Genomic DNA, 13165 nt, shown 5'->3' on the forward strand with positions numbered 1-13165 from the left:
AATGGGCTGGCTCCTGACATTTCCCTATGTTTTGTTTTTATATTTCTTTCTTATGTTTTAGTAGTGTGCTTTTATTACATGTACAGCACTTTTGCTCGACCAAAAATCTATTTAAATGTGCTCTATAAATAAAACTTGATTTGATTTGATAGCCCCCACCCACCCTATGATCGGTGATCGGCATCGGCCCAAAAACCCTGATCTGAGCATCCCTAATTAGAATTTGTGTATCCTGTACTTTTCTTTTACTTTGAAAAACAATTAACCGGCTTATATTATGTACATTCTGACCAAAGTTCCGGTCTCATTATTATAAATGTCCTCATCTGAATTTCGCAAAAAAAACAAATAAGCCCATTCCATAGACTGTGTACATTTTCTTGCTCTAACATAAGCTAAAATAATTGAAGTACTTACTCAGACACTGTGGTGTAAGGTATGAGCCGTCCGTTCCAGAAACAGTCAAATATTGGCCTTTTCTTTCTTTCCTGATGCAGGACTCCAGGCTCATTATCACCATCATCTTCATCATCAGGGCCTGATGGACGAAAGACAAACATTGAAATCCAAAGTTTTGATCTAAAGCTCTAAATTGTCATATTCAAGAGTTTGAATACCTTGCACAGCATTAGGGTCCTCAGGGTAAGTCTCCCTGTCATAAAGGAAGGGATGATACCGAATGAGTCCATCCACTGTGCCGCCATCTTGTGCAGTGGTAGCCTTAAACTCAAACGTGTCCACAGCTAATTTTATGTACAGAGTCTGAATGTCGTTTTCCACCTCTCTAAGATCCATCACAACGGGAGACTTGTCACGTAAACTGATCTGTTCGAAAGAGATAATAATAAATTAGCAGAGAAAGACTCAATTAAAAGCATCAGCAGAATGTGGAACGGTTACCTCACCATGATTTTTATTTCAGGGTGACAATCCGAGTCTGCGGAGCTGTCACTCATTTCCTTTCCATTGACTCCATGAATGTAGTAGTGGTATACTTCACTGAAACATGGTCAAAACATTTGTTATGAGTTAAAGCAGAAAACATTGGAACTGTTAAGACTTTTAAGTTAATATCAAATGTTGCGGGTAAATGAACTCACGCCAGCTGTCTCGTCCACACTTCGATATCCTGTTTTAGAAAAGCGATGTGATCAGGAAAGACTCCTGTAATGACCACAGCCGTGAACCTTTCCTTGCCGGATTCCTCTAGGATGAGGTTATGAAGGAAGCGCTCATCATTTGTTTTCACATGTGAAAAATCGCCGGGCTGCATGAGGGGGTTGAGACATCAAACAGAGGATAAATAGCAGAGACATTAACACAAAAAGCTTCAAAAAAGCTTGATAACATTGTTATTGAAGTTACAAGCGAGCACCGACTTCATTCAATCAGAGTACTTACCTTCCTGTTTCGAATGATCCCACTGTAAACGTCCTCTTTGTTCTTCACCTTATTCTCAAAGTCTTGTTTGGAAATAACCATCTCATGAACATCCGGGGAGCCATATGGTTTACTTATCATCTAAAACACAGAACAAAACCAATCTATCGTTAGTTTCTGCTCATTCACAACAGTGAGACCCGTTACAAATACATGCTGGCACACATTCCTGGTAGAAAACTTGAATAGCGTATTTATTTATGATCTATTTTATGTCACTGTTTATTTAGATGTCAATGCACAATACATGTATAAATATAGCAATATCTCTAGTCTAGATCATTCCTCAGTGTTGTAAAGGTTTTAGAAACCAAAAAGTAAAGAAAAAGAGTGTGAGCGATGAGCGGTAGTGTTTGTTTAAGTGTCTGGTATTGCTTCATTTTAAACTATATTCACTGAAGACTAACCCTGACTGAGTCTCCAATGTGGAAAACAGCCTGTTTTCCTCCAACTCCAAAGAAGGATATATCGCTGTTGAGACTGCGATGGACAGGATCAGGCCGAACATATCCTTCATCCTCACTGTGAAAAAAATAATCATAATCAAACTCTGGGCATTTTAAACTAAAAAGGTACAATATTGAAAGCTTACGTTGAAATTACATGACTGATTTAAAGCTAGAAAGGGAAGAAGGTAGAACAAACAAACCTCCCATAGGAGCCGATATCCCTGGTAAACTTAGAGAGTCTGTACACCGCCCAGTTTTTGAGCTGTTTAGAGGTCATCCCGCACCCGTTATCTAAAACAATCACTGCCGGTTTCCCGAGAGTGTCATCAAACATCTGTAGAGAGAGGTCCGACATCAGTAAACAACGGCTTTGAACTCTTTATGGAAATGACATGAATGGTTAACCAATATGCAAAAGAAGAAGGCGAAGTATATGGTCATTTAAGGATTTGCAAATCCAGAACCAACCATGCGTATTTCTATCTTCCTCACTCCTTGGTTTCTAGCTGTGGCTGAAAGAGCGTTGTCGATCAGCTCAGCAAGTGAGTATGCTGGGAAAATGCAAGAAAAAGTAGCAGGCAATGAGTATATGCAGATTATGTGCCTTTCATGCATTCTACTTTGATTATTTAAGAACTTACGCAATGGGTTCTGTCCCCTGCTAGCCCAGTACTCATAGGTGCCACTCTGTATCAGCGTATCATAGTGAGGAGTAAAGTTGATGTTCTCTTCTGTCGGCGCAGCCAGAGCTTGGTGCTTCTGTTTCAACAAGTGGAGGGTGCTGTCATCCTGAAGCCCCTCTGCAATAAAATAAAATGTATCTGTACTATGTAGACTGATATATAAATTCTTACATGAACGGTCAAGTTTCAAAACTGAAAACAAATTAAGAACAAAGTCAGAAAAATATTAACAATTTTCCACAACATTTCGAAAATATTTGTTTAATTGTCTCCTCTATAATGAATGATAGTTTGTCTACTTTTCATAAAAAACATTTTTTTTACTCACCAAATATTTTAGAATCCAGGACTGCTCTGTCTGTTGTGGCCAACACAAATGTTTCATTTGAACGGATCCCAAATGTCTGTTAAGGAATATCAAAAGTGAGTGTTAATTTGTTTCTTTGTTGTGTCACTAATTTATTAGAGTCTCTTTAGTCAATCAACACAACATTATTTGGCAAATATTTAGATTATTTTATTTAATATTTTTAATTTTGTTAAGAACAATAGCCGCGTTCACACCACAGTACTTTTCCCACTTTAGTTCCGATATAGTTCCGAAATGTCGCGTTCACACCATAAAGAGCCGGAACTAAAATGAGTTAATCAGAACCTTTTTTACCCCCTTTTCCGTCCCCGCTAGAGAGCAGGTACTTTTGTGGGAGACAAAGGTTCCTATGTCTGATTGGCTGAGGTTTTTTTCAAACCACGCCCCGTAAAACTCCCAAAAAGTGTTGTGAAGCCCCCATTTTATTATCCTTGCATTAGCATTATTAGCGTTAGCCCAGCGCACAAACGCAGAGAGACTAACTTATGGCAACACAAAAGAAAACATGGGAATGGTGGAGATGAGGAGGTGTCGGCGTTCTGGTGATTTACTCGGACTTCCGGCCGGGGACCGGTGGCAGTATACGCCGTGAAGTTGTTTGCGGCCTGCCAGTAAACCCAAAGCAAAAGAAGAAGAAGTGACGACAGCGGCTTAATTTGCCTAATTCTTCCCCAGGAACTTATTACGGTGTGAACGCAATCTGTACTTAGTTCATGAGAACTAAAGAGTTCTCATGAACTAAGTACTCATGAACCTTTGTGGGAAAAGTACTGCGGTGTGAATGCACCTATTGTGGACAGTTCATAGTTTCTTCATTATGAGGATTTCAGCTTTTTTTATTGTTAGTTAATGGGGAAAAGTCTTTCTGGGCCCAGTGACGTCACAGACTGATACGGAAATTGTAGTACCGCCATTTGGACACACTGGTGGCTTGATGCATTTATCTGATGTTTAACAACAAATTCACAGCCAGCGAGTCGCTTAATTTGAGCTTCCAATGCCCCTCCCTCTCCGACTGCTACCATGGTAACACTCTGATACTCGCGCGCACCACTCTCAGATTCAAGGGCACAGACAGCAGCAAAACGTGCGTTTCGTTCTACTGACTGGAGTTGACAAAAATCCACCATAATTCTAGAAGGTAAGTCGTATACGTTCGTTGTTAATAAAAAGGAGCTGTGGGAGTTAGGGCTGAACGATATATCGTGTCATGGCGATAAACGCGATATGCGCATCCGCATGCGCATATCGCGTTTATCGCCATGACACGATATATCGTTCAGCCCTAACTCCCACAGCTCCTTTTTATTAACAACGAACGTATACGACTTACCTTCTANTTTTCATCTAAAGTAACAGACAGAGAATCAGCACTTTGGAAACAGGGCTGAAACAGAGGGGATTATGGGTAATGCTGCAATGATCTGTTTGGTGTTTCAGCCAATCAGAGACATGTTTTGTATATCTCTGAGACCTATAATATATTGATGAGAAACAGTATAATAGGGGTCCTTTAATGCTCTTTTGGGGGGGTTTACCTTTCAAGTAGTGTTATATAGTAAATGGACTGTACTTATATAGCGCTTTATCCAGTCTTTACGACCCCTAAAAGTGCTTTACATACTACGAGTCATTCAGCCTTTCACAACCATTCATACAGAGCAGTGTACCTTGCTCTAGGAGCTAACATTCACACATATTCAATTTGAGTCTAAACAAGATGGATATTTACAGAAAGCAAAACCTGTCTCAATCTTATCATTGGCGTCAGACTTGAAAAAGTGATATCCTTATCATTTAATTGCAACACAAATTGTTGGTTTGTTGCCAAATGTGCTTCTGATCTCCCCTAGTGGCGGTACAATACCTAATATTGGTTCAATGTGTGTAAAAAGGGTCAAAGAGTCACATGTTTTTCATTTGATCATGTGTTTGCTCTGATGTCCCTTCAAAAGAACCTGCATTGGATTCAATTCAAGAAGTTTAATCCAAAGTTCCTCTTCATTAAGTGTCCAGTTTTTGTCTTTGAGCATCAGCAACGTGATGTCCTCTTAGGTAAATTGTTGAGAAGTGATTTAAAGCGTCTGTTTTTCCCGTGCAGGTCCATGTGAACCCCAGCCAGTCGGTGCTGGTTCTGGAGGGAGACGACATCGAGAGTTTTAACCGCGCCGTGCAGCAAGTCACCTACAGGAACTCTCTACGCTTCGCCACACCGGGGGTCAGACCCCTCAAACTGACCACCTCCCTCAGGTACACACACACACACACACACACACACACACACACACAAAGTCAGGAAGTAAAAACAGAAATGACACAAGGCAAGAATACTTTTCAAAAATAATACACGAAACAATTAGAAAACGTTAGAAAACGTTCCCAACAAAAAGAAACAAAAACAACTGCCACAAACAAGAAAGGAACCAAACAATACAAATGATACAACCATTATCAATGAAAAACAGAGGCAAATAGATAAAATAATTAGTAAATGTCCTATCTATTATGGGAAGGGAAAGTAAAAGGGGAACTAGTCTCTATGTTATACACTTAGTACTATAATAGGCGCTTTCACACCGCAGTACTTTTCCCACAAAGGTTAATGAGAACTTAGTTCATCAGAACTCTTTAGTTCTGATGAACTCAGTACAGATCGCGTTCACACCGGGATAAATCCTTGGGGGTGGATTAGGCAAATGAAGCCGCTGACGTCACTTCTTCTTCTTCTACTTTGGGTTTACTGGCAGGCCGCAAACAACTTCACGGCGTATACTGCCGCCCAAAATCCCTGGCCGGAAGTCCCCGGAGTTTTCTACTTTCAGTAGAAGCTGCTGGGACTCCCAGCAGCTTCTAATGAAGCTTTCCGAGTAAATCGCCAGAACGTCGACACCTCCACCGCTCCCATGTTTTATTTTGTGTTGCCATAAATTAGTCTCTCTGCGTTTCTGCGCTGGGCTAATGCTAATGCTAATAATGCTAATGCGGGGATAATAAAACGGTGGCTTCACAAAACTATTTTTGAGTTTTACGGGGCGTGGTTTGCAATCCGCCCAGCCAATCAGAAATATAGCTCTTTTCTCACAAGAGAGCCGCATGAGAGTCCCTACTCTCTAGCGGGGACGGAAAGGGGGTAAAAAGGTTCTCATGAACTCATTTTAGTTCCGGCTCTTTTTGGTGTGAACGCGACATTTCGGAACTATATCGGAACTAACTGTCCATAGCTAACATTGCTATTTACACCCGGGTGTCCATAGCTAACAATGTTATTTGCACCTGGGCTACACTAACATTAGATAATGTTTTGGATGTATAGGTATTTATGGAAATGTTTCTTTAGGGAAAAAGGGCTAAATAATAACCAGCCTGAGAACACATTTGAAATTCAAATATTTATCAATTTATCGACAAGTAGCAAACATTGTGGCTTTCAGGGCCATGGGACCTGAGGCAGTTGCCTTGAGATGAAACATTCAGATACGTTTACTGCACTGCATTCATTTCTTAAGGAGATACTTTGCTCCATAATCGGCAGAGGACAGCACTGGCAACAGCCCAGCTCCTTCACACCACGGCAAACACCTTTATATGTGGAGAAAAGCAGTGACCTTGAGTCTATAAAAGATGATATTATAGGGCCAGCACACCTGACAGATACTTTTCACTTCCTCTGCCTCGGTGCTACTCTGTCTGCTCTTGTGCATGCTCAAACCACCCTGACACTCGCCTCAGCCAACACTCGGTGAGTTAATGAGCTCAAAAGCCTGATACCCAAACCCATCCAGCCTGCACAATGTGGTGTCCTGCCTCCCGTTTCCTTTGCACGTCAGAGAGACAGAGTCACAGAGGAAAGGCCAAACATGCAGCTCTCCAACTAACTCAACCTTAACCGGTGACTCAGCTCTCAAAGTTGAACAGGGAATAAACGGTCTAATTATCATCTTAACTCTGAAATGGAACAATGTATAAAACTTCTGCAGAGAGGCCTAAGGCAAAGGAAGACTACACTTGACAAGAACCCTGCCTTGCAGGGTCTTCGCATTCCCCCTACATTTAATTCAAACCTAACAAACTAAGAGCAAACTAATGTCGCACAGGACACCAGTTCAATTACATTACCGTTATTTATTCCACACTTTCAAATATCGATTTTCTTGAAACGCTGCTAATCTGAGTTGTTTAATAATCTTATAAATATGGCAATACATTATAAACATAGTTGAAGTAGAAGTAGAATATGTAACATTTTAGTCTATCTTTTTTATGGAATGTTTTCATGATATCATCAATGAATTCGACTCGCATCACAGATGTGGAGTCCCATAGGGTCTTGTGTTTTGCCACATCTTAATCTTCTTTCAATTATTTCTAATTGTACAGTTTATATCCCAAAATAACATAAAATCCCACTTTTGCGCTGTTGCCTCCACACTTGTATACACCTTATTGTACATCCATGGTATACACCCAATAAAATAATACACGTTTCTCTCTTTATCATTCACTGCCAAAAAAAACTGCTTGCAAGTATTTTACTTATTGGTCAATTTTATGAATATAAAACTGTACGAACGAACCCAAAACACGATGCCGCTCCTTAAAGAACCAAAGTGATTCTAACCAAAAGAAAAAAATAAACCTGCAATATGACCTAAGATTTTTAATTTTTTAAATAGACTGCTTAAAAGTGAAGATGTAAAGTGGTAGAGCTGACCAAGGAAATAACTATTACAGCTGCCAATGAAACACATTGATGCATAGCTCAATATGATGGATCGATATTCTAGTCAACACTGATGCAGCCCTAACAAATGGCGAAGTGCTTCTTCCTGACATGAATGTTAGGGAACAGCCAATTAACCACTAATTATATTACCACGTTGGGGAGGGAGCTTTTTTTCACAATTGCTATGGTTGTATGGGGTCCTAATTAATAGGGGCTTGTTGTACAGAGAAATGCAAGCACATTTCTTTCCTGCCGCTTGACCATCTGGCTTGGATGTGTTTTATCAGTAATGGTGTTCCATATCTCTCCATAGCAACCAAATATGTCAGTGATCTGAGCCCTATATGAGAGGGGAGGAGAAGTGGGGCAGGGTTTCTCAGCTTTATTAGCAGCTCTGCAAGAGTTGGGTCAGGCCCTTCTAATATTCATGACAACCTGCAATTACAATTTTTTTCACTCACAGCATTGAGCCACGCCCACCAACAACAGAGCTTTCAGATTTAAAACCGATTCAAATGAGGTGCACCACAGTAACAGATGCTGCTTTTTCTTTCTGGGAATTTAATAGTATACATTTGTTTAAAATGTTTACTTTTGTATTTAATTGTTAGTGCTATTACATTTGCATCTAAATCTAAATAAAGATGCCTGGATTACAACTCAAAAACGAAAACAGCAAATAAAGAAAATAATTAAACCTGTTCTGATTAAACCTGCTGTGAGTCTTAGGAATGAACTAAGAATCACAGGAGATAGAACAGAATGTGTGTGCTAATCTACTTAATCTCTATGCTATCACAGCTCCACTATGGCATGATTATGATTGAAATAAAAATGTTTAGCAATATCGAGCCACTTCCATGAGGTGGAGGCTTTCTGAGCGTCTGAAAGGACGCCGGTGAACACTAGTTGTGTTTTGCACTCCATACTGCACAATAAATCACGTTCCCCTGAGAGGGAGGGACATGACGTCAAGCCTCTTATTCATAGATCCTGCATATTCATTGTCAAGGTTTTACATTGATGCAAAGTAGCAAGGGTCCGTGTTGGAAGTCAAGTCTTCTTCCAGGACACATTTGATTAAAACGTGCTTATCTGACAAATCAAACCGGTCATGAGTTACCTTATTTTGAGAGGATTCATGCATGTTGTTTTTGAGAGGTTATCCCTCAACATAATTCATAAAGAAGTTGCCTATGTTGGAAAAGCAACTTGTACATTTAAAAGTGTGATTTTTCCACTTATAAAATGACAATACTTATGAATACATTACTTTAGTGGTTTGGTTTCTCGTATAACAAAACAGTGTAGAAGTGTCGTGTTCCAACATGGAAAAAAATGAAGTTTGCGTACATTTCAACCATGAAAACCTGACTCAGTTTTAGTGCCTTAGCTTTTGCTTATGTTATAGGAGACTCTTATCATTGGATTTATCAAGAAAGATAACAATCTCTGATGTTGCAGCATTGCCCTCTAGTGGCACAGTAAAACACATAACAGTGCTGTATTTCTTGGATATACCAAGCATTCAGAAACATGCTGGAATATTTACCTGAGAGTGAGGGCTTCTGGGAGTGGTGAGCTGATGGGACGCTGACAATCAAACGCTGATCCTCCACAGGAACCTCTGATGCCTCTGAAGAGCTGAAAAAACAACATTTTATCATTTAATTGTTATAGCATAAATGGTATGTAAAGTGGCACAGACAAGTCACACATATTTTACCTTGTTTCGTTATCTGAAGAGGGACGAAATCGTCCCAGCACCAGCACTTCATATGGCTTCTTATGATGAGAATCCAGTGGAAACACAAACTCTCCAGATGTGGTCACCTAAGGAAAAAAAAAAACCTTAAAACATCTGGAATCTCTCCAATAGTTCAGATGTTTATGATTGAGACATACAAGTTTCTGTACCTTGATCCAGAGCCATTCAGCCACAACTTCTACCCCCCAGTGTGGATACAGCTCATCACGGACAAACCGCAGGTGGCTGGGCCTGTTTGTGACCCAGGTGACCACTAAACAGTTTGGGGAGGCCAGTAAGGGTATAGGCAACCGTTTTAGCTGGGATGAGGGCAAACAACTGTATCTTTATTGAAAAAATAAGGGAGAAAAAAAAACTATTGTTATTTTATGTAATGCAAACCCTTCTCTACTTGATTCTTAAAAAGGTCCTGACTGTCACATTATGTACTGTAATATCACTTTTTAAATAGATACAAGTCAGGGATCATCAGAAAACATTTCTTCATTTGAAGGGGTTATAAGCAAGGATACTGGGAGCAACATTACTAGGTGAAATGTATATAATGTATATAGCTTTTGAATATACTGTCTTATTTTAATTGTATGCAGTTCATTTTTCTGACATATTCCCCAAACCTCTAGCCTGTTTTTGTGCTGTTGTAATCACTAGAAAAACTTATTTTCACACTTCAAATGTCAAATTACCTTCGACTTCTTTTCACAGACTTGTTTTCCCACGGTGGATCCATCACTATTAAGTCAAACCTTCTTCCATCTGAGTGAGAAACAAGTAGCTTTAGTCACCAATGTCAGGCAAGTGGACCGCCACTTTTGAGATGCATCAAAAATGCTTTCATTAATGCCACAAAAAACACGTATCTCTTTTTTTGTATCTATAAGGAAAGCAGTTACCACAATCATGCAGTGATGACACAGGTGTAATACATTTTGTCAAAGCTTTTCGAGATGGTCTGACTAATATTTACAAAATGTTTTACTTCCTTAGATTGTACTCACAGTGGACTAGGGGTTGTATTTTTGTGAAATCAGAAAGCAGGAAGGCTGTGTGTGGTGGTATTACATACTCCTCTCCCATCAGTGTGACCACTGTTGCCCAGTCTGCCCTATTCTCTGTGACTCGAGAGAACAAGTCCACATGTGACGTACTGCCACCTGCAGTAACAAGTGGCTGAGCACACTCCTCCTGCTGCTCATCGTCCACTAGAGGAAGCTCTTTGGCCATTTCACAGAGAGCGGCAAGGCTGCACTCCTGAGAGGGAAGAGGCTCCTTCACCGTGTCTGTTGTTGAAGTGCCATTAAGATATCCCAGGGATCGGGCAGAATCCACCAAGGACTTGGTTCCCTCCAGGACGACAGACCTGATCTGCATCAGCAAACTTTATATTATTGTGTATGAAATACAACTTTTCATTCTCAGTGATGGAAAGATATTTAATACAATTTTGAGGTACTTTTGTTTTTGTCATTTCATTTTCTTTCACAGATTCAGCCAAGACTTAAGTTAGAAAAAGAGATTAAACCTACCTTCTTATGGAAAGCCTGTGAATCAATTTCCCCCTGGTTGAATTCACTGTGTTTTCTTTTCCTCTTCTGAAAGTTAAATAAATACAATTTATGTATTATTCTTCACACAAAGCAGATACACATTTTTTTGTTTCAGGGAGAATGTTAGATTAAAAAAAAAAACACACTTACATAACAGTATGTGTCTCTGATTGCTTTATACTTACTGCGTTTAAAACAAGTTTAAAGGGAGTTATTACAACTCTGATTCCTAAAGAGACCTCATACAGTAATTTCTCAGTTTGTAATCCAGTGTAATACAACAGCCATGCATCAAATACAAATTTAAAAAACCTATCTTATAGTCTGCTCATGTTGGTGATTGTAAATCGGTGGGTAACCAGCAGTTGTCGCTGTAGTTTTTTTTAGCCCCTGATTTACCTTCGTTGGTTTGTCTGTTTTCTGCAACGTTTCTATGTTTCCTCCATCAGCAGCAACACTAGCAATCGCATCCAAATGGCTTTTTAAGATCTGAAAACACTGCCCTTTGAAACGGCAATTCACATGTGACTTCTGATTATTTTCTCTTACTCGGATGCATTGCAAATATCCCTTATCAATGAGGGAGCGTGCATCCAAAACACAGCCCTGCGTGTTTACCAGCACCACGGACATAGTCAAATCTGTGGCTCTATCTGGTATCAACCTATGCTATCAACGCACGTAGATGTTACAAGTAGCTCGCTGTGTCACGGTGCAGCAGCCATGTCCCGCCCAACAAAAACAAACACAAAACGTATCCGCACAACAGGATTTCTCTGAAAATGATACCGAAGGCAGAGCGCCTTTTACAACTGAGCGCTGTGTTTCTGTTTTCCATTTTGCGGAAGTAAATGCTGTGTGTATGTCCAATGAGCTTCCGTACAAGCGAACTGCACGCAAACTAACTACGAAGACAGGACAGAGTGTGTGAAGCTGTAGGCAGGGACAGCTGCATAACATGCAGTTCAATCACCGTGGGTATTTGTAAAAAGTCTGGGACGACTGCAAACTGCATGGCACACGTAGCTTAGCTAGCTAGTGAACGTGAGCTCCTATACATTGAGGTTAAGAAGGTGTTTCTCTCTCCAGCCTTCATGGAGGGAGGAAAAGTACGCAGAAGGATTCGTATTTACGATTGCCGCTCCACAAATGGGGAGAAAGTTAACCAGGAAATGCTGGAAACGAGTGGTTTGGACTTCAAAGGCTTTATTAAACTTCTGCACCGGGTAACGTACATTTTATTTACTTGTGTTAGAGCTCACGTGTGACTTCAACAGGATACCTAACTATTCTGTGTGGAAGAAAAATCGTCCATGGTCAGTTGGCGTTGATCTCCTACCACAGTGGCGCCTCCAGAAAAGTATCATAAAGGTGGCCACTGGGGCTAAAGAAAATATTGAGGTGGCACACCAAAACCAACAATTTAATTGTTGTAAAAGTATAGACTAGATGAAAACAATGGCAAAGAGAATCACCTACTGATATACTTTGGTTTCTTATTTTACATTTTCTGAAACTATTCATCTTAAGTGAATATTAATATGGGTAGTTAACATTTAACTTCAAGCAACATTTAAAATAACCTTGTTTTGTGTTATGTATATGGGCCATTCTACTGAATTGATGCAAAGTAAGGTTGGAACAGTTTTGAAATTTTGAATGTTTTTTCCCCAAAACTTTGTCCATATATATTTTGTACCATATCTAAATTACACATCTAGTAAAATAACCATACATTTTTATATCGTATTTTCAGACTGGAATGTTCTTTCTCCTCTTCTGCCTCATAATACACACATGCACACGGAAGGATTCACAAACCGCTTTCTGTGCATGGATCGCTGTGCATTCGTGTGTGGGTTTTTTGAGACTCCCCTGACGGTCACCCGATTCGTACTTGTAATTTTTTCTATCTATAGCCATCAGATGCTCCTCAATCCCTAAGCAATCACATGAGCGCGCCCACGAGCGGTACTGATTTTTATTGCGTTCATGTCGTAGCGCTTCATGTACGTCATTTTGCGCTGTCCATCCGCGAGCCTGCCTACAGGCGCAATCTCAGGACTCCTCCACTCTCAGTACTATTGCCCACTTTCGAACCAAGAAATGCGAGCGCAAATACAGCTTTTAATCATTAGTTAACAGGTACAGCGCCAATTCCCCGTGGTACTAAGACAGTGGAACT

At 40.1% G+C, this 13165-nt stretch overlaps 2 protein-coding genes across 2 annotated transcripts in view; both read right to left on the reverse strand.

The window, feature by feature from the left end:
- smchd1 (structural maintenance of chromosomes flexible hinge domain containing 1) overlaps nucleotides 1–3856 on the reverse strand; it is a 25713-nt gene extending 21857 nt beyond the window's left edge. The window contains exons 1-11 of the mRNA XM_010776054.1: nucleotides 3851–3856; nucleotides 2901–2976; nucleotides 2531–2689; nucleotides 2358–2440; nucleotides 2090–2223; nucleotides 1848–1962; nucleotides 1402–1521; nucleotides 1101–1267; nucleotides 906–999; nucleotides 618–825; nucleotides 418–538 (exon numbers count right to left, since the gene is read on the reverse strand). Coding sequence (XP_010774356.1) covers nucleotides 418–538; nucleotides 618–825; nucleotides 906–999; nucleotides 1101–1267; nucleotides 1402–1521; nucleotides 1848–1962; nucleotides 2090–2223; nucleotides 2358–2440; nucleotides 2531–2689; nucleotides 2901–2976; nucleotides 3851–3856 — 1283 coding nt within the window. The remainder of the gene's footprint in view (nucleotides 1–417; nucleotides 539–617; nucleotides 826–905; nucleotides 1000–1100; nucleotides 1268–1401; nucleotides 1522–1847; nucleotides 1963–2089; nucleotides 2224–2357; nucleotides 2441–2530; nucleotides 2690–2900; nucleotides 2977–3850) is intronic.
- A 4534-nt stretch (nucleotides 3857–8390) lies between these two features.
- Nucleotides 8391–12231, reverse strand: mettl4 (methyltransferase 4, N6-adenosine). The gene is made up of 8 exons (XM_010776055.1): nucleotides 11380–12231; nucleotides 10960–11025; nucleotides 10432–10798; nucleotides 10120–10189; nucleotides 9583–9757; nucleotides 9392–9498; nucleotides 9218–9309; nucleotides 8391–8401 (listed from the first exon to the last, which is right to left on the reverse strand). Exons 1-8 carry the CDS (start codon nucleotides 11611–11613, stop codon nucleotides 8391–8393), a joined length of 1122 nt encoding a protein of 373 aa, XP_010774357.1. The 5' UTR covers nucleotides 11614–12231.
- Between the last annotated feature and the right edge of the window lie 934 nt (nucleotides 12232–13165).

Source organism: Notothenia coriiceps, unplaced genomic scaffold, assembly GCF_000735185.1.
Source record: "Notothenia coriiceps isolate Sejong01 unplaced genomic scaffold, NC01 NC01_scaffold00016677, whole genome shotgun sequence".
NCBI classification, from domain to species: domain Eukaryota; kingdom Metazoa; phylum Chordata; class Actinopteri; order Perciformes; family Nototheniidae; genus Notothenia; species Notothenia coriiceps.

Excerpts from the sequence above, each read along its gene's own strand:
- mettl4 (XM_010776055.1), bottom strand. The coding sequence starts at position 11,613 with ATGTCCGTGGTGCTGGTAAACACGCAGGGCTGTGTTTTGGATGCACGC. Across the intron at positions 10,190-10,431 it reads AATACAACCCCTAGTCCACT|ATGGAAGAAGGTTTGACTTA; the intron begins GTGAGTACAATC and ends TTTCTCACTCAG. Across the intron at positions 9,310-9,391 it reads TCTTCAGATAACGAAACAAG|CTCTTCAGAGGCATCAGAGG; the intron begins GTAAAATATGTG and ends TTGTTTTTTCAG.